At 44.6% G+C, this 27,771-nt stretch overlaps 1 protein-coding gene across 1 annotated transcript in view; it reads right to left on the reverse strand.

The window, feature by feature from the left end:
• SKIC3 (SKI3 subunit of superkiller complex) overlaps nucleotides 1-27,771 on the reverse strand; it is a 2,336,627-nt gene that overhangs the window by 2,016,049 nt on the left and 292,807 nt on the right. Inside the window, exon 7 of the mRNA XM_069627646.1 lies at nucleotides 15,247-15,345. Within this exon, the coding sequence (XP_069483747.1) occupies nucleotides 15,247-15,345 (99 nt within the window). The remainder of the gene's footprint in view (nucleotides 1-15,246; nucleotides 15,346-27,771) is intronic.

Genomic DNA, 27,771 nt, shown 5'->3' on the forward strand with positions numbered 1-27,771 from the left:
AGTATGTGCCATGGCCTCAAATGGACAAAAATAATTTGATTAAAGCTCTCCCGTAGCTTATAGCCGGAGCTAATAAATGGACCTATGAATTTGAAAAACAAACAGCAGGGGTAGCCTTAGCATTAAGAGACCTTAAGCGTTTACTGGTCGCCATAGTTGGGGACCAGGCTGGGGACACATGGGCAAGGGCTGGTACTCTGGGGAAAGTCTTGCAGATAATAAACATGATGGAGCAGCCTTTAATGAGGTAGGGACAATGGTATGGGATGCCCTATGAAGGATGTGCCCAGATACCCCCGGCTTACATTCTTTGATGTTGTGCAAAATGGGTGATGATGAGGACCCAGTTATGTTTATTCTTAAGTTACAGGAAATGTGGAGAGTTAAGACACGTGGGCAAGGGGACCATTTGGTACCATTTTTCTATTTTATCATAAAGAGGGGATTACGCCGGTCAAGTGGCACAGCGAGTAGAGCGCCCGCTTTGACACCCGTGCAGAGCCTGTTAACGCAGGTTCGAATCCCGGCGGGGCCAAACTCAGCCTTTCATCCTTCCGAGGTCGATAAATGAGCACCACACACCGTGGGTAATAATAAGCAGCGCTCAGATACCTGAGGGTTTGTAGCGCTATATAAAAGCCTAATTATTATTATTATATTATTATTACCAAAAGAGGTCCAGAAGGCACTAGATGAAATTGTGGGAGTTGAAGCCAAAGGATGGGCAGAGCTACAAAGTATAATAGTCCACTATTGTAAGAGAATCGAGGAGCGGGACAGGGAGACAGGCCAGATGCAGCAAATGGACGAGGTAAAACTGGTGAAAAAGAAACTAAATAAGGTTGATGTCCAAGCACCAGTGACGGCCCTGGCTCAGGGGGAAAGGACAGGAGACACTCAACAAATTGTGAATTCCACAATTGCGTCTCTATGGGTCGAAGGAGGATAGGGACAATGGGGTGAGGGGGGGACAGTAGCCCAACCCACAGTGGCAGTATGAAGGAGAACCAAGGGGAAGAGGAGGATTTCGAGCAGCAAGAGCAGGAGGCTTTGGGGGGATAGGGCCTCAGTGAGGAGGATTAGGAACAGCATAGTCTTGGTATTGCGGGAGATGGGAGCATTTTGCAAGGGAATGCAGGAACAGGCCTGGGATAGGATTTAATTATGGGCCATCACCTCCAGGGCAAGAATTCCATGGACCTCAAGAAATGGGACAACAGCTATTTGGGCGAAGGGGTCAAAATCAGTTTCCTTGTGGGGTTGACAGACATGGGCAACGTGGGCAACAACTAAAGCAAGGTGAAGGAGCACAGTTTAACAGGATGTTAGGGGGAACAGGCGCCCCATTCCAAGGAGTTACAATGGGTGGGACAAATACATATTCTGATAAGGACAGCCCACAGAGAGGACTCGCGTGTCCAATTTTATTGACAACCGCACACCCTGAAGAGGAGTCCTTGGTGGAGGCGGAAATAGGAAAACAACTAATATTTATGGTAGAATCAGGTGCAACTAAATCATGCATTATGGAGGGGAACTTTCCATCATCAGGTAAAACTCTTAACACACAGGGATTCTCTGGAGCTACTTCTACGGTTCCAAACATTAAGGCGCTGGATATAAAAGTGGGAGGGAAGATAGTACGAGCCCCCTTGTTATATTCAGAGTTTTCCCCTGTGAACTTGTTGGGTAGGGATCTGCTCAGTAAATAGATCATTCACAGAACAAGGGGTAGTGTGTTCCACTCCAGGTATATGTGTAGCTCAGGCAATGGTAGTAATCAATGACATGGCAAGGAAGTCAATAGTCAATGGGGTTCCTGTGGTCCCTGACATATTTTCTATGGTATCAAGGTATTAGTAAAAGCAGTGCCTCAAATTGCGACAAAACGTTGGCGAGTGCCCACAGATTTTATTTTCCGACCCATGGTGCCAGCCGAGATGGTGGCAGGGACAATATTGTCATTAGATTTACAAGGACTACTAGTATCAGACAAAAGAGTAGTCCTGATTGGAACAGACCAGGATGGGTGCGAGAGGCGCACAGTACTATGTGTAGATCCAACAGTACAATTAAAATGACTGATAAAGAGTTATTTGAGGACAGTGAGCAAATGGGGAGATTACTTTGAAAATCTGCATCTCCTGTGATATCATGGTGCAGTATAGGAAGGTACAGTGCCTCCTGATGGCATTAGTGACCCCATCTTTATTTTTTTGAGGCGGACATGCGATATGTGCCAGCACTACTATGGACTGTTAATACACATAATGTTTGGCTACTGAGAGATTTGACCCCAGTACAGATTACATTGAAGTCAGGTGGCTAGCACAATCATCCAGTATGTGGATAATCTGCTAGTATGCAGTGAAAGTGAACAACAGTGCAGGAGGTATTCTGTTACATTATTGCAATTGCTGGCTCACAAAGAGTACAAGGTAGATATAAAGAAGCTAGAATACTGCCAACAGGAGGTACTATACTTGGGACAACTCATTTTTGCAAATGGGAAATAAATATTACCAGAATGGGCGGCAGCAGAACATGCCACATCCTAGACTACGCAGTCTACACTAGGCCACTGTTACAAAGACTCAGGGAAGTACAGAGGACTTAAAAGTAAATTGGAATGGACTGGTTTAGCAACTCCGGATTATAGACGGGAGTATTATTTATTTTCCCACTCTGATAAACAGCTCATGCATTGACGGAAGTAAACATACTATGTTGATGGGTCTTCAATAATTGACCAGGTGATGGGACGGAGGCACACAGGGGCGGTAGTGGGGTACGGTAAAGGGGAGAAGAAATAGTGACCACCCCTGTAGAAAGCGAGACAACGGTTCCATACACAGCATTGCCCATATTACAACTAGACCATTATTACCTGGGGAACTGATCAGCCCCAGGTTTCAAGGTCCTTATGAGGTGGTGTTCTGTACTCCTCTCGCCGTCCGTGTGCAGGAATTAAGATATTGGGTGCATCTCTCGGATGTCCGAAGAGCACCTGAGACAAGGCAAAGCTCAGTAAGCACATAGCCAAAGAGACATTTTTAAGGATCCATGTCAGGGTGGTGATTTTTTCATTTTTAAATGTTATTGTGCTTTTATTTTATATCTTTTTTCAATTTATTTTTAGATTTTTTCAATTTTTAAAGGTCCAAAACCCAGTCAGCGCTGGTGGGAAAAAAGTCTCCATCTCCCTCTCCCTGTAACGCTCACCTGATTCTCGCAGAGGCGCCGGTCTTGACTGGGCGACTACCGTATCTTCAAAGGTGATGTGCAGCACCCGGTTGGCTCTTAGGGCTGGACCTCTGTGCCCTGTATGCCTGACGTGCAGAGTAAGATGTCTGCAGATAGAAAATACGGGGTTAATGAACTGGGGTTATTGGGGTGTCCCTATCTCTTTCCTCTTCTCCTCTCCTGTAGACCCCCACAGGTTAACGCTCTCACCTTAGGTAAGTGAATGCCGAGCTCTCCATCTGCCTCGGGGCAGGGTGCTGTAACCAGTTCCTTCACTGGATAGGTAGCGCAGGCCTCTTGACTTCAGAGGACTGCTGTCCGTCGTTTACTGCATGAACGGTAAGTTTCGAGTAACTCAAATGTCTTTAAAGTCTTGAATAATGATGTCTCTTGTTTTGCAGGGTTCCGGCGATGGCGGATGACGGGCTGAAGTGAGTTGAAGATGGTGCCCGTGTGATGAATAGAAGCGCCTGGAAGCACGCAAGTAAGCGCTTGTTGCCAGCTTCACGATGCGCTCTAACTGTCTTTTTATTTTGCAGGTACAAGTTCGGAGCGGCTGCAGGGTGCCGGGATACCCACTGGGTTAGATGTGGAAAGGAGTAATGGCACGTGAGTATTAAAGTTCCCCAATGTCTTTAAACGCACCTTGTTTTGTCTTTCAGATCCGGGATGCAGCGCCGACGGCCTCCGGAGCGTGCAAAGAGTTGGTAAGCTTTTGTCTTTCAGATGCCGGAATGCAGTGTGAAGACCTCCGGAGCGCACGAAGAGTAGGTAAGCCTTTGCCTTTCAGATGCCGGAATGCTAACCTGTTCTTTCTTGTCTTTATAGGTGTTGCTGAAGACTGGATTCAGGATGGTAAGCCTTTTTCCTTTCAGATGCCGGAATGCTAACCTGTTCTTTCTTGTCTTTATAGGTGTTGCTGAAGACTGGATTCAGGATGGTAAGCCTTTTCCCTTAGGCCCAGGACCGGATGCAGAAGACACGATGAGCGTACTGCTGCAGAGGGTGCAGAATAACGCAAAGCAAGATTCATCCACCGGGTGTGGTTTAAATAGCCTCCTGTAGTGCTTAGGTGTCTCCTTCCACAGCCACGCCTAAGTAAGAAAAGAGCTCCTGGTAAGAAAAGAGTTCCTGCCTTCCAGAAGAGTTCCAGTGTTCTGAATCTAGGGAGTGGCTCCAGCCCCACCCAACAGGAAAAGTAGTTCCAAACAGAAGAGGATCAGAGGCTCAACTGGCAGGCAAGTAAGCAGCATGGTCTGCTGCAGGTAAGTCCACCCAAGCATTATGAGCCCGGAGCTTCCAGCGCTGGGACTGGGCATATTTATGAGCCTGGTGCCACTGGCGCCAGGACTGGGTCCAAAAGGTCCCAATTGGGACTGGTTGGCACTCGGAACCTGGGTTATGGATCTGCTTCCAAGGGAGTTGGTCAAACCCTGACCTTTTGGAAGCAGAGATCATGACACTCCCTCCCTCTTTTTTCCCTCTCCCTCTTTTTCCCACCCCTCTTTCTCTCTCTCCCTCTCTCTCTCACTTACTCGCTCTCTTGATAACTTTTTTTTTCTCCTCTCCAGGAATAAGCAAGGATGTCTGACCGACGTGTTCAAACCTCTCTGTTATGTAGGGATAATGAGAAATGTCATTTGTTCCAGGAATTATATATTATGCTTTTTAAGCATTTTATTTTTTTGTATGACACTAGTCATGGTTGTTGGAGTGGATGAAGGTATGTCTGTTATATGGGGTGGCCATATAAAAGGGGGGTGGGAGGGCAGTTGGAAAATAATGCTAGTATGAATATGTCTATGAAGCAAAATTACAATCATAAAATGTCTCACTTTTTGCCGGCCACCACTACAAGTTTTCTTGGACGAATGAAACAGGAAGTACGAATGATGTATGATTTATATAAGGGGTTGGGCTTTGATGCCATTCCTGACATCCAGCATTTAGAAACGTTGAATAGCTGGTACTCCGATATGCGCACTGCAAGATGGAATATAATCAATGAAAGCTGTTACGTGTGTGCACTTATCATGCACGTATCAGGGGCGCCTAAGGTTTTAGTTCCACATCCAGTCCCAATTACAGCACAATGCCTGGTACATCTTGCACTATGAAGGATAAAGGACACATTCCAGGCACACAGCGTGCAGTTGAGGAGCATTGATCTAGACCCAGTGTTATGCAATAGGCAACACGAAATACTGCCAGTGTCTACGAGTACCATATTTTTCCTTGGGAGGTTACTCACATGTCAACGACAAATGGCAGGGCACCACAGTGATGTGCCTGGCAGATGGACTGATCGAGTACAGCAGAGAAGCAATAGCGCAAGTAGAGACTTTGGGTGCGCAAATATGGTCCCAAAATATCACAAGGCTGACATGGATTGCAACAACAGAGAACCCAGTGCGAATACATAAGAGCCATAGATTCTGAACTTAGCAATGAAGTAACAGTTCCTGATGGCGCAATCACACAATGCAACCAAACTTTTGTGATCCCTGATATTACGAAAGGTACGGCAGAAGTGATGGATTACTACTGGGTTTGTGACCAATAAGCCTACTTGCACCTCCCACCATCCTGGAGGGGCAAGTGTTCATTGGCCACCCTGCACTCAGTGCTACTGGTAATCCCGGAAGAACACTTGAAGGGAGAATAAATGCCTGTCAAGGTGCTAACAGCCACTCCAGCACCTAAAGAAGCAGAAAGGAACTTGCAGATCACACAAGAATGTGGTATGCTGCCAGAAAAAAGACGATTTCAACAGCGGGGAAGAAAGAAGAGATCAAACGATGTCTCAAAGGACTCTCCCACACTGCTCAAAGGAATACCTGACGAGTATTGACCTTTTAGCTCAGCAGAGACTTTTTCATCTTTTATGGCTCCTGGGGTACAAGCAGCTGCTGCACTTTTATACCTCTGGAGGATGCTGGATGTTAGGCAGAACCCTGTGCAGTTCCCTTAGGGAACACTGCAAAAGATTTAGGACTACAGGTGTTAGCAGTAAACCCACTTGGTAGCAGTCTGTACCACCCAGATTTACCTGGTAGCTGTGGCTGAGCAGTCAGACTTCTCTCAAGAAGAGTTAGGCAGTATGCAAAGTATACACAATAGGCACTCAGACACACCAATACAAGCAAACACTGACCAGCGCTTTGGTATCAAAGTATATCATTATTTATTTAAAAACACACTGTTTGAAACACTCCAGCACTCTTGTTGTAAAATATCCTAAACACAGTTACTATTGTAATATATACACTCCTTTTTCCTTATCAGATAAGTCACAGTAAAACACCACTTATTTTACAGAGGTGAGCGCTTAACTAGATGGCACTCCAATAAGTTTGCGAGAAAGGGAGGGGAAAAAGATAGAATATGGAAAGGTACACCACTCTAAGATTCAGGAACACTGTTAGCAAGGCAGAAGAGCAAAAGTCACTGGTGAGCCAAAGTCCAAAGGCTGGGCCCACTCTTAGAGAGAGCAGAGCACAAATGCGCCCAAGATCACACAGTTACACTAGGCTTAGAAAGTCTTGCAGAGGGTTCAAAAAGAGATTAGAGAGGCCTAGGAAAGTTTAGCCAGGGTGTCCCAGGCTAACCCAGGATCGAAAGCCAGGTGCTAAATCTACCCCGCACAGTCGGTAGCAAGGGAAGCCAGGCGAGACCGGTACCTTAAGTGGGAAGGATCCTCCAGAGGTGGCAGTTGTTCCTGGCAGTGAGTGCAAGTCGCATTGTCGTCCAGGGGAAGAGAAGATCTCGACTTGGAGGAAAGATGAAGGTTGTTGCACTACCAGGGAAGAAACCAGCTGCAGAGTTTTCCGGTTAAAGGTGGTACCTTTGTTCGCGGTCGTGGTAAACCGTGGTATACCGGTTGCCGGGGTGCTTGGCACAGGCAAGGCGGCCACGAGGTACGTCGGGAAGGCGAAAAGACAGTGAAACTGGTTATCCCCACCAGTCAAAGGAAGAAGACTCTCCGGCGGGAGATCTCCTCTGTCGTTGGGAAAAGTGGTGAGACGGTCCAGCAGGGCTCCACCGGTGGTGGCGTCGTGGCAGGTCGGCTCAGCTTCTCCCTCGTCAGATTCTTAGGTGCTGTGGCGACTTCTGAAGTTCCAGTCACCAAAGCCCTGCTTTTATGCAGAAAACCCACATTCACTCAGCCTAGCTGTCACTTAAACATGCTAAGTGGTGAGCCGGCCGGCTCATCACTTGGGTCAATCAGGACGGAGTGCGACTTCAGTTGCCTAGGCAACTCAGTCCAGGGTGCCTAAATCCCCCTCCATCCCTCCTAAGTACCCCAGACAGAGTGGCACCACTTTGGAGGGCTTCTTTGGAGAAGCCCGCCAAAAAGTGGAACAAAGGGCTCGACTTGGGTTGGAGTCACAGAAGAGAACACAAACGCCATTTTAGAATCAAGTTTTGGCAAAAAATACCAACCGGAGAATTAATATTAATTAAATAAACCAGCGGTATGTTCGAGGCTACCGTAAATAATTAAATAAAGATAGTAGCCTAAAACAATGGGAAATCCCATAGGAAAATATTCACGGTTGAATATAAAAAGTAGTATCCACTGCCACCAGCCAAAACTCGATCAGGGGGGCGGAGACGTGCCCCCTCGACTAACAGACCCTGGGGCAATTGAATTGCCCCAGCCAGTACGTCCACAATATGATGGTTTGTACTGGTTCTGTTCTGAATTTAAGACTAGTAAAGTCAATGGTGACTTTACATGCCCTGGGAGACAGTAGTCAGTCCCAGGGTATGGAGTCTATACTGGGGGGGGTCACTATGACACCCCTGTGTTACTGCACTGAGGGTGCTGTGTAACACACATCACAAAAACACATGAAGCCCTATGGAGTAAAAGACCCCATAGCCCATTAAACACATCTAGATTCAAAGAAACACACTCAAATCATGTCCAAGAGTGAGGGTAAAAGAGTCTCACTCTTGGCAGGAGAAGAAAATAAATCCAGCAAAGCTGCTGGGAGGTTCACTATGTTAGGAAATTCAGCCTAAACAGAGAATTCTCCCTAACACTGGGAATGGGTCACTATACCACGTCATCGAGGCGGTGCATAATTTAGGTGTTCAAATGAAGAAAGAAGGTGGAGTTCAGAACACGGATTGGCTATCGCTTGCCTTTGGATTGGGTCCTGTCATGGCTGGGGGCAGCAGTATGAATATTGGTTCCCGTTATCGTATTCTTCTTGGTCCTCTTCTGCACGTGCTAATTGGGTCTCCGTATATCGTGTTACTATAGTCCCTAATAGTGCAAAGATGATGGTATCAATTGGGGGATCTAAAACACCTTGCCATAAATAAACAGCGAAACGCAAAATTAATATTTCTCGGGTTGTAGATATGTTGGATGGGGATGAGTTTGTTACTGTAGATGTAACGAAAGGGGGGAATGTTGGGAAGGAGCTAGCACCTTCCTTCATTCTCAAGTGCTTTAGAATTAGGCAAAACTTCTGTTGACTTTTTCTAGGCACTACAAAGAGACCAGGGGGGAGAAGGAACACTGATAAAAGCTTTTTTCTTGCAAATATAATGACACACACAGACATGGGTCGCCATTAAATGAAGGCAGTTAGTATTTAAATATAAGGTGCAAATAACTATTAACTGAATAAATTAGTAAATGTTAAAAAGCTCAGTAGAAGCAGGCTCTCTACCAAAAGGAATGTGGCCTGCGCTAAAAATATACTACAGGCATTGCGTGGTATTCGCTAGCTCTAGCAGAGCAGCACATAAATCGGCAGCTGTTTTTTGTCTGTCAAAGGGCCCAGGCAGGCAAAGGCTCATACACACAATGCAGAATTATGGATTATAAAACCAGATAAAAATATCAAATCGAATGAATGAAATATGGAGAGCCTGACAGGAATTATATTTATATATAAATGTTCATAATGTAGCAACATTGCGGGTGCGGGAGGAGTGGGTTATCGTGTGTGTGTTCTGCACGGAAGTCTTTCCACAATTGCTGTGCATTGGAGGCCGTCCTAACTGCATTTCAAACACTCAAAGCACCCGGCTCCTGAGCGAAGCAGAGCAAGTGCGGAGGAGTGTGCTACTGTGTGTTCCCAGAGTACAAAGCTTGGCAAGGCTTGGACCCTTTCCAAATCGACTGGAAGAAGAACAGAAGACGTCGGATCGTCCTGTGATGAACGAGATAGGAGCCGGAGCTCTATTGCAGACGCGTAGCCAAATGAAGCTACTAAGTGAAGGTAAGGGGGTGGAGTAACTGACTCTGGTAAGGGACCGAGCCCCGACTTAAAACCTAGCGACCCCCAAATTGCAGCGAATACGTCTCTCCAACTCCCCCTGTCTGACTCCTCCCATCAAAGACTGCTGCAACCTTTAAATGCCCCCCAGCTTTTGCAAAACCTCGCCGAACACGCCTCGGTGTCTGCGGCTCACCCAACCACGAAGATCTTAATAGACGGGCAGCTGGGGAAGGGGAATGAGTCCGATTCGACAGAGGGTTTAGGAGATTGTTTCACCAATGCCCGCGGCTCTGAAGAAAAAGCTGGAGACAAAGAACGGGGGAAGGGGTGGGCGGGCCAACCTTCTGAACCCTTGGTGGCCCCCAAACTCCCCCTGATACTCGCCAGTGTCCACCCCGCTTTCAACAGACGTAGGAGCCCAGAAAGGAAAAGAAAGTGCTCTCTTACAACAAAAACAGCATAGCAAATCGCTGTTGGAAAATAAAACAATTCGCTGGCACTTCCAACCTAAAACCTTGCCAGCTTTCCAGCCGGTAAGGGATCCTCTCCAAAAAGGTGATGACGTCTGGGCAACCCCCTCAGACACAGCGTTACTGGCTGGATCTGATCACTTCTTGCCCCAACAGGGGGCTCTTCAACAAGATGTATTCTTTGAACCTAGTGTTCCTAAAGTTGAACCACTATCACTCCTTCTAAATGCACGGGAGGAGATAGAAAACATCTCCTCTTATAACAACCCTGCTGTAACACCTGTGCATATCAAGTTGTCCTGTACAACACTTGTGAAAACTCCAATGGAGGATGAAACAAAGAGCACTGAGGCGGTCGATATACAGACAGCGATGATTCTGGAACACTACGAGAAAAGGAGCTTGGTTCTAACCCTGAAATCTAGTGCCCTGCGGGAGGACCAAGCACATAGAACTGACAAAAGTACAGATCTTGAAAAGATGGCAGTATGTAAAACCGGGCTCCTCCCAAGGAGCCGCTCTTGGAGAAATAATGGCATGAATAGAGGGTGGAAAAAGACGCATACCTGAATCAGAAGACTAGGATCGAAGAAGCAACAACGCTCCGACAAAAAAACAAAAGATCTCATTTGCAACCCCATCATTGAGGTCACTCCTCCATAATGTGTATCACTTTGACACTGGTGCAAATAACAAAAAGCTGCACAACCCAAAAAAAACTGCTGCACCATCTAGTGACATCAATAGAAGATTCAGACGACTCAGAAACAGACTGCAAGGACCAATGATGGCCTCATGTTAAAACGTGCTAATGTAATGGCCCTTTTTTATGACATCCCGCAATTGAGAGTAATTACATCGGAGGATATAAAGATTGTGGCATTCCCTAACGAAAATGAGTTTGATAGAGTTCTACTGCAAATTACTTCTTCATCCCTTATTGCTCTTCTGCTTAATACAGCAGAGGAACTTAGGGCTCTTTGCTTCGATAAAAGGATAATAGGAGTGGATGTACAAGGCGAGGTTTGGCCGTCGAATGTTGTTAAATCCAAATTTAATAAGAACCCACACAAAGAAGAACCCGAAAATGCCAAGGTTTATCCTTCAAAACCAATGAGAGATATTCCCTTTGTTCTTCATGGCCCGGAAGCCCTGAAAATGACCATCAAAGGTGCTACAAGAAGTAATTTACAGGAACCTACAGATGCAACAAAAAATAAAACAGACAAGCAGACTTTGAATACTGAAATCCCAAATGAGGAGTCATGGAGTTGGTTGACAGGAGTCCTCATTGAACCAACGAGAACCTAGAATGAGAAAGTGGGAACAGGGATGGAGTTCCGAGTGGGCTCCTGGAACACCAGGGGGTACACCCATTTGATGAGAGCAATTGACAGCAGACTGAATGCCTTGGATGTCCTCTGCTTCCAGGAAAACCTGGTTGACGGAAACCCCCTTGCTGGATGGCTATACAAGCTTCCTAAATGTCGCTAAAAAGGGTTTGAAGGGCAGACCTAGCTCAGGATTGCTTAGAATGATTAAACATGATTCTATGAGTCAGGTAATACTTTCACCCGAACTCTCTAACCCAAATATTTCTAATTAAACTGTTGGCCACTACGGCAGAGAAAGAGGGAATCTTAATGTTGTTCAACCTATTTTGGAATCCACAGGACAAAGACTCCAACTCATTTATTTTGGAAATGAAGTGGATTGATAAACTCAGAGAGGAATTCATAGACCCCCTCAATCATTATATGTGGTGATTTAAATATAAACTGTTTAACACTGGCACTGAAGAGATCGTTAAAACCTGGAGAGAAATCTCAAAGTAAAAAAATATCAAGGGCAAAAACGTGGTGGGATGAAACTGAAGTTAGCGATATTCAGATGTTGAATGGGCAGGTGAACAGTGATCGAGAAGGAGCACCAACATTGCACTCGCCATTGGCTAGTGCGACATTGGACTACTTTTTTGTTGACTCAAACCTTTGTTTGGGTCGTTTCTCTAGCCATACTTGACACAGCATCAACCATGAATCAATACTGAGACTGACCAACGTCTTGCATGACTGGCTCACAAGCCAAGCTGGTGGATTGTATTACGAAGCCTGCCTCGCGGTTTTTAGAGAAGGGCATGGGAGAAATGTTAAATCACTCTGTAAAACCAAACACCAGTATGACAGAACAATGGCAGAAAGAAAGACTTTAGTAAGGAAAGACCTTAAAAGTTTGCGCCACTTACAACTTGAGCTGAGACTTGAAACAGAAATATTGAAACTGGGCGGCTTCTCATAGAGCAATTCTATACCAGAGGGACTCCGAGACCATGCTACAGGCTGCCCCATCAAATGACGGAAAGAACTAATGGGCACTTCTGAACGAGAAGGAAGAAGCTAGTGGGGACCTTCAACTTTACCCCATACATGGGTCGGGGTGGATTTCCCATTTTGAGGCGCTATTACTGAATTACCTACCAGTGAGCCCCCGGTTTCTCAGGTAGCGTCGGGTCCGTGGGATATTGTTCTAGACAGAACAGAAATCATCATAAAAGCTAGCGCATCTCGAGCTCCCAGACCCGACGGAATGACCAACTCTATGCTAAAACTGGCCCCTGATTTATGGACGGACTTCTGCATGAGGCTCTTTGAGCAAATTCTAACTCAGGGAAGGGTGCCCCCTTCATGGAAAAGGGCCATTATCGTCCCCATCTTCAAAAGAGGCGATAGGCAGAACCCTAAGAACTATAGGCTTGTAGCCCTTTTGGATGTCTTGGGGAATGTATTCGCTGGAGTACTTTTGAAACGCCTAAAAGAATGGATAAAAACTTCAAAATCCTTCGATCAGTGACAAACGGATTTCGTTAGTGGCACAGATTGTGGATTAAATCTGCTATTACTAAGTTTGCTTAAGGCAAAAACATTGAAAGCACTCTACATTGCCTGTGTAGACATGGTGGCGGCATTCAACTCCATTGACAGAGAGCTCCTATGGACCCAACTAAGGAGTAGGGGCTGCCCACAAGCTCTGGTGGCCGCAATAAAAGATCCCTACATGGGAACAACTGTACAAATCCGGTTGAACAAAGATGGGAGTCTATCAAAATAAATTAAAACTAAGGGCCTTAAACAGGGGTGTCCGCTGGCACTTATACTGTATAATTTCTTTATCAGTGATGTGGCAAACATATTGGATCCCCAAGATCTTGTCCTACGAAAGTTAATACTCAATCGGCCGGCTGGTTACTCTATGGGACGAGTTCGTCTTGCTTGTTAAGACTCCCCTGGGCATGCAAAAGAAACTGGATGCACTGCAAGCAAACGTCATCTTAAACAAACAAAAAATAAATGCATACAAAACGGAAATCCTCCTAATTCAAAATCAGGGAGGCAGAAGTAAAAGATCATTTGAATGGAGGCTGGGAACCCGTATATTAATTCCAACAAACTATGAAATATTTGGGGATCATGATTAGTGCCAGTAGAACTGAGCGTGGATTGCTAACTTAATTCTGAAAACCGATCAACTGATAGCACAGGCACTCACCTGAACATTCAGAAAATTCTCTTTACTCTCAGTGATCCGATTTTACAACCAAAAAGTGGTTCCTGTCTTGACCTATAGTGGTGAATCTGGACTGGGTTTAGCCTGGGAAACTTGGGTAAAACTTGTGTGCAGATTTTGGAAAAGACTCCTACGGCTCACAACATCTATACATATAGCGATTGTAAGACATGAGTTAGGTCTAATTTCTATGCACGCTAGAATCATTTGGAAATGCCTCTCTGTCTTTGCTAAATAGAACTCCTGGAATTGCCCACCACAATATGACATCATCAAGAAAAGGGGTGATGTGCACTTGAATAGTCCCTGAACTAATGGCCTGTCAACTGCCAGGAAATACTGGACCAACTCGGTCAATCTGTTAAAACTTTATGTGAAAATCCGCTACAGGTCAAAAGACTGCTATGGGCTGCTGACTGGTCCATAACAGAGGCAAAAAGATCAGCCTCAAAAAACCATAGCCTTTCAAAGACAATGAATAACCAGTTAAATGTAGTGCCTCTATATTTGAGGAAGCACCCGTCTTCCGTGACAGCATTGAAGATTTTGCCTCAACATCCTTCATACAAGGGCTGTGCTGTTCCGCTATGGAGGAAGGGTGAAGGACAAGAGCTGCCGACTTAGCAAACATCAAGAGGAAAGCCTGCAGTATCAGACACTTTATTGCCCTGAACTCCGAACGGAGAGAACTCTAATTCTCTGTGAAAAACTGAAGAAAACTGCAGGTACATACCCTGAGCAGTGGTGGGAAAGATTATATGGGGGAACCACCCAATCTGTAATCAGACGTATGGTGACCTTTTTGGAGAGAAACTTTCACCACAAATTTAGAGACATTTTCGAAGTGCCAAAAGTTACTATTTGACAAATCTCGAGAACTTATTCTGTAAACTAGATCTTAGAACCAGCAACGTGAATGGGATGCCGAGGTGGGAACATCGACCAGCGATTCTGGTGGCTTCTTTCCCACTGGTCGTTCTCTTGGTTGTTGTCTTTCTTCTTTTTCTTTTCTTCTCCCTGAATTGTATTAATTAGATAGACTGGCCTGGGCCAACTCTGACTGAGTATGGCTCTTCTGTGTTTTTTTTCTTCCTTTAATTAGATGATAATGGAGAGGCAAATGTGTTTGTATTAAAACTGCACGTTTAATTAAAAAAAAAATTATGTAGCAAAATGAAAAACATGAGCTACAGTGTATTCTTGCATAGGCTAGTAATATGTTAAGTAGTATGTCCTAAACGGAAATCCGACCATTATGAGAGGAAGACTATAGAACCCCTTGCATGGAAGAAGGACAGTTTTGGATGGAGCCATGCCCATATCCAGTGACCAAGCTAAGAGTATATAAGCTCCTCTCTGGCTCCATTCTGCAGGAGCTTGGAACGGAAGAGGGAAAGAAGATGCCCTTCAGGGAGCAGAGTTCTTTGCCCCCATCCTCATTTCTGTAAAGAATAATTGTGTTATCCTTACAAAATAGACTCTTGGCCTTAATTCCCCAGAGGGGTGGACTTTAATCTGGTGTGAGCGTGATTAGGGGTACCCGTATAATTAAGGGGTACCCTGTAATTAGGGCCTACCTTACACTATATGCACAGCATGTGATTGTAAGCAGATTAAGAAGCATCAGAAACTTTGTTTTCGCAAAAGGTACGATTACATAAGAAGGGGACTTGTGGTTCTTTGACATCACACCGCAATACAAAACCAACGACAGCAAAGCATCTTACCTTGGAAAGGCAGTGAATAAAATCTCTGCAGAGACTTTGGTGCTCATCACTAGGAATATTTTCTGCAGAAGCAATTGTTTTCTCAAATGCGGTCAACAGCTGAAAGTAGAAAATTCAAATGTTTACCACACTTTTTATTTCTTTTGTTTTTAATATTGTAATATTGTTTAAAAAAAAGCGAAATAAACTCTGACAGCATAATTATGATAACTGTTGTGTTAACAATAAACACTGGAATAGCTACTTCTAAATAAATCCAGCTCCTTTAATCTGCTCATATTACCAATCCAAGTAACTACCGTCATCCAGTGGTGACAGTGGAAACTGCTTCATAGATGATATTAATTTAACACAAGATATTGAGTGTCACCTACGTAGCCAACACAATTTCTCACAGTTGGAGCTAGCAAAGTATCCTCTGGTAAATGGCGAAAGGAAATACAGGAGGAATATTCATAATGACACTCTATAGGATTTGAGTATCTAATCAACACAAGAGTAATCTTTCACTACTGTTATGCCAAGGTCTTTGCTGGAGGCAAAAATACAAGTCTGAGCTAAATTACACATAAGGAAAAATAGCCCTTTCTAAATTGTGCATTGCTCCTTGATGAAGCATCCTCAGAGGAATGTTAGACACTCTGTAAATTTCCTTATAGAGAAGATAACTTTGAAAAGTTATGGATGCTGCAATAATTTTAGGGGGGATGTGGGGATGTCCAGTGAAATAGATGCATGCTGTGTTTGGAAACGGTAATGGTAAATAAAGTCCTCTTGTTATTTTTGTGGGTACCATCAAATCTTTGCTTGACCTTAATGGTGTCCTGCTAATTTTCTCCAGTGAAACCCATCTAGGTCTCACTGGGTACTGACTCTTATAAATGTGTGCCCCTTACAGGACACCGGTACGGCTAAAGTCTCCCTGTGTCTGTATGCTGACCCAGACAGTTGTATTGGCTCTGGTTAGTGGCAGTGTACAATTGGCTGTTGCAGCATTTTGGCTCACAGAAAATCTTTTCTTCTTGGAAGCTTCCAAAATAGAAACTCGACCACTGCAGAATCTAGTAAGAAAGAAAATGTAATCAATAGCTAAGACACTTGAACATGAGTTCCACTGCGCTATGTAGATAAAGTACTGGATATGCTGATTTTCTAATGTAAGTAACAAGCTGTGTGTGTCCAGGCGGGGGAAAGGCGCCCTATTGGCTCCAGATGGGCGAGAAACCATAATTCAACCAAAGTGCCTCTGCATAACGCGCTGGCACAAAGATATATATATATATATATATATATATATATCTCTCTCTCTCTTCTGGGCACCGATAAACGTCAGGCAGGGTGAGTAGCACTCCTCATATCCATAGAGTAAAGGTATCCGGACACCAAAATTAGTGGTAAAATACACGTCTTTATTAGTGCATTGCAAAATGGCACAAAAGTTAAAAGGCCATCAAAATGTGGCACTCCCAAAGTGCATAATAAAAGTACGCGTTGGGAACGTTAACGCGTTTCGCGGCTCTACTCGCCGCTTGATCACAACAACGGGTCCCCATACAACCAGTGAGTTATAAACATGGTGTAGAGCAGTTTCACCGAAATGGAAGAAGGACTATCAGTAGGTACACTCTCCATGCGGCAAAACTGTGGTGGCCATCTTTGCTTGGAAAAACCAGACAAATGATAAAAGGGATGGGAATGGTAATCCCGACTGATCTACTTGAGACAGTCCATACCCTTGATAATTATTAGTAAACTGTCAAGTGATGCCTTGTGTATAAATTACACGATTAATCCACCATACCCTGCTGCCGTTAGTGAGCGTACCCCGACAGAGTCCTTCAATGCCGAATATATACTTGAATGCATTACATAAATCTTTACATCTTAATTATTTCCATGACAATTGCGCAGGACAGACAGATCTCCATTGTTTTACAAATGAATCACAACTTTGTGGCATAGTGCGCAAATCGTGAGATGGATTTAGTCCTTATTGTTAGAACGGCTATGCTTGTCCATGAATTAGGCTTCTGTCTCTAGATTAATTCAGGTTTTTTTAAACATTTCTGCTCATGGCAAAGGAGAGCGGACCGCAGCACAATGTTTCTGTACCAGCTACCTGGTGGGTCCCTGACATGAAGTGCATTGTGCGCATTGGCGACAGTGGTCGGCATTGTGCAATAAGGAAAGCATGATACTTAGGTGCGATCATGCCTGGAAATCCTACATGCAAAATACAATGGTTGCACAGCTGAAATACATGTATTGTATTTCAAACATACGTTTAATGATGTCATGCCTAAAAACAATACACAATTTACTGCTGGATATATAATCATACAATAAAGTGCATTAATCACTGTAAAGTGCATAGTGCAAAAGACATACGATAATGTACATTAATCACTGTAGGGTGCATCGGTCACTTTAAAGTGCATAATACAGAAGGCATATAGTAAAGTGCATCAGTAGTTATAAAGTGCAAAGGTCATCAAACTAAAGCATTCTTCTATTGATTCTAGTTCCAGCCGAATGGTGTCCTAAGCATACCGACTCGGCGGCTATCAAAACTGCGCTACACTACATGTTTAAAATCAGACTTTGATTTGAAAACGGAATCAAGTATAACACATGTGTAAACATCTAATCTAAAAAGACAATCACCTGGTGAGTAAAAAGTGCATACTAACAAGTTAAAAAACAATGTTGAAAACAATGTTAAAAACCGATGTTAAAAAAGAGATTGATTACAATACTCCTCTAAAACGTATCACACAGATAAAAAACAAGCATATTACAGTATTCTTTTGGACTCGACATCTATGGATTAAGGATGGATTATTCCGGCTTTCTTTTAAGAAAAGAAAGAGAAAAGATAAGAAGAGAAAATAGAAAAGCAGAAAAAAGAAAGGAAAGAAACGGGGGAGCATGGAAAAGAAAAAGAAGAAAAAGAGATAGGGGATTTAGACAGATATCAATCATTGGCCTAAGAATGTATAGAGTTCCTCGTCTATGTTGTGTCCATTTGGAAATTTACTCTCAAAGTCCAATATGCAACAAGTCTCTTTTTGTCTCAGGATTTTATCTTTATCTCCTCCTCTGGGTCCTGTTTCAATTCTGTGGATGCCAAAAAACCCAAAGCTTCCCATATTCTTGCCATGGCATTCTACAAAATGTTTAGCCATCGGGTAATTGACGTCACTGTTAATAATTGCCCGTACATGTTGTTGGATACGTGTCTTTAATTTGCATTTGGTGCTGCCTATGTACCATTTATCACATGCACAGGTCAGCACAGACAACGTATTCCGTTTCCCAGGTGATCTTCCCCGATATGAGAACCGTTTGGCCAGTGATTGGATGTTTGAATGAGCCACGGGTTTTGGCATATTTGCAAATGTTGCAGCGGGGGCATTTAAAAAAGCCCTCTTTTTTGTTATTAGAAAGCCAACTCGTCTTGTTGCTGTCCTCTTCTTGAGTCATGTAGCTTTGAACCAAGACATCCCTTATCGATCGATTTCTTCTGAAAGTTATCTGTGGGCTGCTCCGGAGGTTTGTGTTAAGATCCTGATCCACCATAAGGACTCTCCAATGATTGTTCAAAATGTGCCTAATCTGTGGTGCCTGGGTATCAAAAGTTAAAATTAGCTGTCATTGTCGATGTTTCTTTTCTGGTTGTGCTCGGTTCCTGCTATAAGGCACGAACGTTCTTTAGCTCTGGCTCTGGCTTTGAGATATGCTCTCTCGATGACTCTTCGTGGGTATTGTTGTCTGGCAAACCCGGAAGCTGTGATTCTGCTCTCCGTGTCGTAGGATTTCAAGGTGCTGCTATTTCTCCTCAATCGGATAAATTCTCTGTATCCATATAAGATTTTTCGGGTGTCCACTATGTGCATGGAGCGGTTTGTTAGTCCCTGTGATTTTTCTATGCAGTTCACTGGTTACCTTATTGTTGACAATTCTCACATTCACGTCGAGAAAGGTAATCAGAGTGCGACTGTGTGTTTCCGTAAACCGGAGATTATTGTCTTTGAGATTTAGCCGGTTGATGAACTCCATCCATCCCTGCTCGGTACCGTTCCAGATTATGAAGAGATCATCAATATATCTCAGCCAGAGAATAATGTTGTTTGTGTGTTCTTGATTCATGTCCGTCCAGACCTCCCGTTCTACCCATGCACCCATTGTGATATTTGCATAGGACGGTGCAAACGTGGTGCCCATAACAGTTTCTTGCAACTGTTTAAAATACTCGTTATTGAAGAGGAAAGTGTTATTAGTCAGACATAAGTCTATCATAGAGAGTACCATTTGAGTATGTTCTAGATAATTCAGAGATCTAGTCTGTAGAAAATGTTGACACGCCTGCTTCCCATATTCGTGGCCAATAGACGTGTACAGCGAAACCACATCCATGCTGGCTAGTAGATATTTTTTCTCCCATGGGATGTCTTCAATTCTTGATAGGAAGTCTGTCGTGTCTCTTAGGTATGATGGTAATACCGAGACAAATGGAAAAAGAACTTCATCAATGTATTTTGACATATTTTCCAATGCTGAACCTATCAAGCAGACAATAGGTCTTCCCGGGGGTTTCTTCATATTTTTGTGGACCTTGGGGAGGAAATAAATTGTAGGTGTAATAGAATTAGTGGTCGATAAGAATTTGCCACTCTCTTCAGATAGAAGGCCTTTTGATTCCCATTCTGTGAGGAGCGTGCTGATTTTACTTTCCAGTTCTTTGATTGGATTGTTTTTGATTCTCACATAGCATTTGCTATCATTTAGCTGTTTGTAAGCTTCTCGTATATAGTCCTTTCTGTTCTGTAGGACTATATATATATATAATACTGATTGGAATAATAATAAAATACTCAGTCAGGTCAATAAGACCCAGCTGGGTCGAAACATGTGTTGGCTGTGGCTTTACGGGAGTTCAATTGATCAAATTGTAGGCTTCATATCATTCTCTAATTGTTGGTGTTACAATATAAGTTTAACATTATTGACCTTGCTGAGTACTGATATTATCATTCTTAATCAGTATTATATATATATCTTTGTGCCAGTGCGCTATGCCAGAGGCACTTTGGTTCAAAGAAGGAAAATGTACTCTGTTGCCTTCAAGTGTGATAAGGTATAGACCGGCAATGACGGTGTAAGGTCATTTTCCTGATTTGATCTCCAGCCAGGAACACGCAAAGAAATGTGTGGGGTTACCTGGAAGTGATTGGTGGGAATGGCTCTCTGGGATTGGAATCCACATCACATAAATGTGCCCAGCACTGGCTGGCTGGCTGGCCGGCCTGCAAACCAGGAATTGTCTGTGTGTGTGCCTGTGTGATTGGTGGTAAACTGGAAGCTTCTACATCCCAGTTTAATATGAAAGCTGTGAATCTGCAGCAGGAACTTTGTTGACTTCTGAGATATGATCCGAAGCCTCCAAGAGAGATGACTTACCTGACTGACGATCATCGAAGTTCTAAACTAGCATCTTTTACGACTATAAATATCTGAATGCGAAACTCTGCCCTTCTACCGAGCAGAAGAAACCATGTCAAGTACTCATTTCCTCTTATTCAGTGGGCACAACTGGATTCATTCTTCAGGTGGCGTCTCAGAACTCATTTCAGCTGCTAAACTCCGATAGTGATCACCCCAACATCCTTTAGACCTGCTAGACCTGACATGGTTGCATCATCTGCTGAATCATTTCCTCAACAACTCCTCTGTCATGCTCCCGGCATGGAGCCCTCCAGTGGCATGTTGTACTGCACTTTTTATGGACTGGGACTTGTGACTTTTCGGTTAAGGGTCAGCATCAGCCCACAGGTAAGTGGCGTAATGGACACATTCGCACCTAAAATCAGGAAAATAGTCTCAACCAAAGAAAACGGGGGAATAGTAGTGCCCAGCAAAACGGATTGAAAGCAGGATACCCGACAGGCCACCAGGGGCGCACAGATGAAGTCAGACACCGTGTGGGCTCTACCCCCAATGGTCCCTGAGGAGGGTTGAGCCCCCACTTCTGGGACCCCCCCACAGACAGAAACTGGTACCAAGCTGTATGTAAGTGCTCTCCCTGCGCAGCAGAAAACCCGGAGAAAATCGGCAAAGACTTTGCTGAGAAATATCCAAGTGAATAAAACGGTCACTCATACTGCGCCGCCCTGAAAGTGAAAGCAAAATTCCACACATATCGCTCCATGGGAGCTTCACACGGGCCCAACTCTAAAATCGAGCCCACCTTCTCACGAGGAGAGACACCTTGGCACTGCATCCGTCCCTGGCTGCTTCGTCAGACCCCCGGATCAGGAGGTGGAGACAGGCAGGAGCCTTTTTCCTTACGAGACACCGCTGCGCGTGACTGGGTGGTTACCCGTGCGGCCGGCAAACCCCTGACCCATCGAACGGGACCGAGGACTGCACCGGTGCATCTTGCGGGGGCCCGGGTTGCTGACGCTGGGGTGCCCATTGACCCGGTGCTGCCACTCTCCTCGAGGTGGAATCGATCGGATCCAAACAGTGAGTAAACGCTGCGAGCCCCCCTGCCCCCCAACGTAACTAGAGCAGAGTTACAGGCCCGCCCGATCGGACTCACACAGAGTGTCCATAGAACTGCTGAAATGGGTTACAACCATTAACCCTAATACGTCCACCGACAGGGCATAGCACGGAACGGAAGAGGACAGCATGCTGCCTCTGTACAGCGCAGGTTGGGACACAATATGAGACAAGTCCACTAAACTGCAGGAAAACATCGTAGGGCCGCAGCTAAGGCACAGAAAGGATTTCCCCCTGACAGACTGTCAAACACGGAGCAGTGTAGCGGAATCACAAAGCAATCCACGGAAAGCCCAGAATAAAATGTGCCACCCGATTTCCCTCATATCACAATATCTGCGAACGGAAGACTCGCACAACAGCAAGCACACTGCTAGAGGCTTCCCGGGCCAGCAGCACATCCCGGGCCCATACGTTACAACATTAATCAGCACCACCCCAAAGGTGATCAGATTAATGAGAAGCGCACCATAGGATCCCACTCCTGTATCCCAAAGGAGAAGAAACACAAGCCTGATATTGCGCCAAGCAACACGTGGAAGTTCGGAACCCTCGCTCAGGTAATCCTGGAATCACTCTGAAGCCACTGGCTCGTGAACCTACAAAACATTAGAGACAGCGAAACCCCACTCCTTCAGCTGTACACTTTTTGATCTCCTCCACCTGCTAAGCTGGGGCTATCATACAACGCAAAAGAAACCAGAATAATAGAGGCGACCCCAACCTAATTCTGCAGAGGGTCCCAATAGACGCTCAACCACACACATACCCTGGTGGAGCACCGGTTCCAGAATAGAGGGGCGCAATCAAAGCGGACAACCAGAGGGTTGGGCCCCCGATTTTGGGGCATGTGCCCTCCTCTGAAACTTATGACACCCCTAAGTTAGGGTGAGTGGCACCTTGTGTTCAGGTCCCTCACCTATCACAGCCGGTTAACGGCGCAGAACCAAATAAAGGAAAGCCTGGGACCTGCCTCACTTCCCATTTCACGCCTCCACAACTCGGACCTCACCGTGCAGTCCACCAAGGCATATACCCTTATAGCAGCATGTATCGGCCCTGAAAGGTCTGGAACCCTATGACTTGATACAAATGGACTTACCCCCATAGCTCCACAACGAGCAGCGTAAACTGGAACCGCACCTGACCACACAGGCGGCCCTATACACAGCAAACAAGATAAAACGAGCCTACGGATAACAATCCCGACACAACTAGCACATGGACATATGCCACAAGCTCGCCAAGTATTCACATAGCCCTCTCGACCCAGAGATAGCCCAACGGCGACAATGGCGGCATCAGGAAGCGAAACGGCCGCGACAAAGGCCGACATTGCATCCCTCCTAAATGAGATGAAGAGCATGAGAGCAGACATTGGGGGCAAAATCAATAAAATAATGAATAGAATTGACAAACTTGAGAAGCGGCTAGATGGGGTTGAACATAACAAGACCTCGCTCGATATACTGCAGTCCCAGATGGACATGAGACTAACTGATCTGGAAACAAGAGAGGAAGAATCCCGTTTAAAGATGGATGATTTGAAAAATCACGAGAGGCGCAGCAACCTGAGAATCTTTGGCATACCGAGTTGTGATGGAGAATCCTAGCAAGATCTAAAAAAGATCCTCCACACGATCCTGAAAACATTGTTCGCCGATGACACGGTGGACGAACCTAATATCGACCAAATACATAGAGCAGGGGGAGCGGGAGATGGACGGAAAACAGTCCTGGTGTGGTTCCACAATTATGCCGATAGAACAAGAATATTGGACAAAACCAAAAACACACCACAACTCCTTCTCAACGTTGCGAAAGTGATGATCTACCAAGATTTATCCTTGCTCACCTTAGCAATGCAGAGAATGGCAATGCAGAGAATGTGCATTCCCCTGACCAAATGACTTAAAGAGAAAGGGGTCAGCTATCAATGGGGAAATCCGTTCTCCCTCACGTTCGAGTGAGAAGCAAACACCATACGACTGCGGACAGAAAAAGACATAACCACTTGTATTACAGATTTGGTCAATAACCAGACCAGCGAACAAAACCCAGAGGAAGGACGGCGACAGGAGAGACAATGGCATATCGAGGGATGGAGGCGAAAGAAAATCCCAGGATCCAGAAAATACAGGAGAGTAAACGGTTCCCCGGGCGCCAAATTCTGAAGTGAACGGCCTCTGAAGGATAATTTCCAACAATAGATGTACCTTAATAGGGGACCTGCTCCAAGACGCTGGGCGACCGCTCACGACATCGAACACTCAATAGAAGCACAGACCATCTCACAGTAAACTGAAGATTGTAGGCATGACAGGAAGAGATGAATGGAACGGTTCCCGAAGGTAACTGAGAAGTGCTCTCACCAAAGACTAGTTCAGGGATTGCGGATGAGGGGCGAAAGCACAAGGAAAGTTGGTCACCACATGATGTAGAAAGTTGAGTTATTGGGAGGGTGGGAGGGGGACGAAAAGGGGCTCAAGGTTGAGTGAGGTGTTTAAAGAGGGGATCGTGGGTTGCACGATCTGCACTGGTGGTCTGGAATTGACTAGTCGAGAATAACCTGGTCGAATCGGACACCGCAGGGGGGGGGACTGAGGTGAGCGGGATTTGGGAAAGGGTTATGTACATGAAACTTCAGAACAGTTCCAAGAAATTACAGAAAGTGATACGTGCAAAATGTATGTTGCCCTCACGTATATTGAATAGACGAAGGAGGGGCTATGGCAGTACTGTTGATAAATAAATACCCAGGACACTTAGAGTGGGCCCACTGAATGTGAAAGGGTTGAACTCACCTAATAAAAGATCCCTAGTGAACAAGGAATTCAAGAGGGAACGGCTGGACGTCCTCTTCCTCCAGGAAACCAAGTACATACGGGGTGAGGAATGCAGAGTTCTCCACTCCAGGTTAGGCTCGGAACATTGGAGCTCCAGCCTCCTGCTGCTAGGCTGTAAAGACCCCGCATATGGAAACTAAGGCACAATAACCATATACTAGTGACACAACAGACACGAGGTTCGATTTTCCAAGAAATCTGGTTTATTTCAAAGTATGCTCAGTCGGCCGACTGGGGTCTAAGGTCTCGCAACGTGCGAGTACCCAGACCTCGTGAGACGCAAGAGAGCGAGCATCGCTAAAGCAACAACATATATACAAACATGCAATCTTTGAAGGCAATTCAAACCCCCCATAATGTATCTTTTAGGCTAGGGTTCGGTGATTGACAATCAGGACAATTATGACACATTATGACACATAATGACAAGTTTCTATTCAGTCTAAATATACTTATTCTAGCAACAGTTGCACAGACTGTTTTTTGTTATGGAGAAAATAAAGCTCTTGTTCAGCAAGGATGTTCGTAAGTGAAACACATTCCTCAGCACGTTATCTACCCGTTTCTATTCGTGAACCAAGGGTCAGACAGTTCTGAGGCAGATCCACAAAGGAGGACCACTAAAAGAATATAATTCATGCTTTTACTGCCTATTGCTACAGCGTTTGTAAGACAGCCCGGCACCTGGGCCGCTGATTAAATGCACTTTCTGCTGGCCTCCAGGGACGTTGTGAGGGAGGAAAACAATGTATTTGTATGAGCTTGAATCATAAAATACATTTGCAAAGCGGTTTTGACAGAAAAGAAAAAAGCAAATGGTGGATACTTTCACAAAATGGTCGCCCTCTGGTTACACTGATGGTTCTGTGTTTGCAATGTTTGTCACATGATGCGATTGGTTTCCGGCCAACATAATATACATGCTATACATACTATAGGGTCATTTCTGGACTAACAAACCCTCCTTTTGGCTGTAAGCCAAGAGCATCATCTATACATCGCATCTTCACCTGACCACGTGTCTAATTCTGAACTATCGATACTACTATAATCGTCATCAGAAACATTAATGGCCATGAATTCTTGGATTGTTTCATTCTCATGGTGTGTACCTGCATTTAATATTTGAGGGGGTTTCGTTTTAATGGCATGTACACATTCATTTGTAATCTGGGAGCAAAGGATTGGCAAGCACTGTATGCAATAACAACAGAACATGAGGATTCCTAATATCGTGACCAAAATTGCAATTAATTTCCATCCCCATGATCGTAATAGTTCCCAAAACCATGAACTTATATTCAGACTCCATCCACCTGTGGGGACACGAATATCAGAACTCAGGATATGCAATTTCTTGATTGCTTCAAATATCGTGGGGGAGGATTCACTTACAAATACACAGCACGCTGACCCCACAACTTTGCATACCCCCCCCCACGATCAGCCAGAATTATATCAAGGACCATTCTATTCTGAAGTGTCATTAACCTAACTGCTTTCTTTTCTAGTGTCATATTATAGAGTTCATCTGTAGTTCCATTTATTGTTCTTTCTAACACCCTGGACAATTTCCTTATATTCCATGAATTTATTGCTTGTCCCCAAAATGGTATAAATGACTTTACTATATCTCCTGCAATCAGTCCTGCAGTATCATTTTGCTGTGGCCTGGATCTGGATAGTTTTGATATTTCCAAAGTTTTGGAGAGAAATACACCAGGAAAAAGTATTCCTAAATAACAGGTCCCTTTCCAATTTCTAGGTAACCACGGATAGGCCTGATCTCCACATACAAAATAAACAGGACCTCCTATATATAATGGTTTTTCTTCTTGCCCAAGTACAGCAATATTCATACATCTAGTAAATGTTCCTACTGGATAGGAGCCCTTCTTCCGTAAGCAAAATGGGACAAAACGTGGACTGTGATTGATAGTATAGGAGGGAGGCACAGCCTATTTATTTCCCACTGGAGCCATGTTAAAAGTGATTATGGAATCAGAGGGCGTAGAGAGCCTGTCTACTGGATGTGTTGGTACCTTGTTTATTTTACTTACACTTGCTCTTTCAAATATGGAACAACCCACCGGTCTCAATACTACCCTTTCAAACTCGTCTATGTTTGTTCCATCAAACTTACCAGTATCACAGTCATTCCATTTTCTATAAAATAACGCTTTCATTGATGCATAAAATGCAGTATTTAGTGGCAGAGGCTGTACATACCAACCCATTCCTTTTCCACCATGCTGAGGCAAATGGGAGCAGAACCAACAGTTGGACCTGTTCAGGATAGCATGGGTCATATTCATAATCAGAAGCAATGTGTTATTGTCATACCCTTTTCTATGTTTCACTTCTTGTGAGGGGAGAGTGTAAGAGAGCACATGTACTGGGCTGCTTATAGTAGGAGCATTGGTAGCAGGCAAAAGAGAGTGAAAGGGATGCACAGTCTCCAGGTACCAAAATATTGGGATCAATGTAATCAAAATGCAAAGCGGTATTATAATCATTAGCCTATTTTTTCCAAACCAGATTTTTCTAGGAACAGGCTTAGTGTCTATTTCTACAAAATTAACAGCGTTGGTGCAGGAGGAGGAGGGGGGGGGGGGGAAGCAGGGGCGAGTGTAGGCATTGTATATAATGCTCATCTTAGGAAAAGTTTTCAATGTTCGTCGCAGAAAAGTTCTCCACAGCAACACACGTAAACAGCAAAGCGTCCAAGCGTTCAGGCCAGTTCAGGCTAGCCTGCTTAACAAATGATAGTAAGCTGATGTGATTTTGCACAGAGCTCCAAAAAGGCAGGACCAAGCATCAATTGTGTCGGCACCATATGCCCCCCGCTTGACCCCACGGTGTCGCACTTCCTTTACTTTCCAATGGTAGCACCGGGAAACCGCATTTCAGAGCTTTCAATTTGATGCAGCTTGATGCAGCTCATACGCTCCATTTCCCTAGGCCTCCGTTTCCCACTTCATCCATGTTGGGAAAAGAGGCAAAATAAACACGCAGATCCCTTCCGATTTTGAGAACGTTGATTGTACCTTATGGCTCCAGGTACAGTATGATCTATGAACAATGCACTCTCATTTCCAGATGCAGGATCAGTGCC

Source organism: Ambystoma mexicanum, chromosome 6p (genome assembly GCF_040938575.1).
Source record: "Ambystoma mexicanum isolate Mex_15411 chromosome 6p, UKY_AmexF1_1, whole genome shotgun sequence".
Taxonomy (NCBI): domain Eukaryota; kingdom Metazoa; phylum Chordata; class Amphibia; order Caudata; family Ambystomatidae; genus Ambystoma; species Ambystoma mexicanum.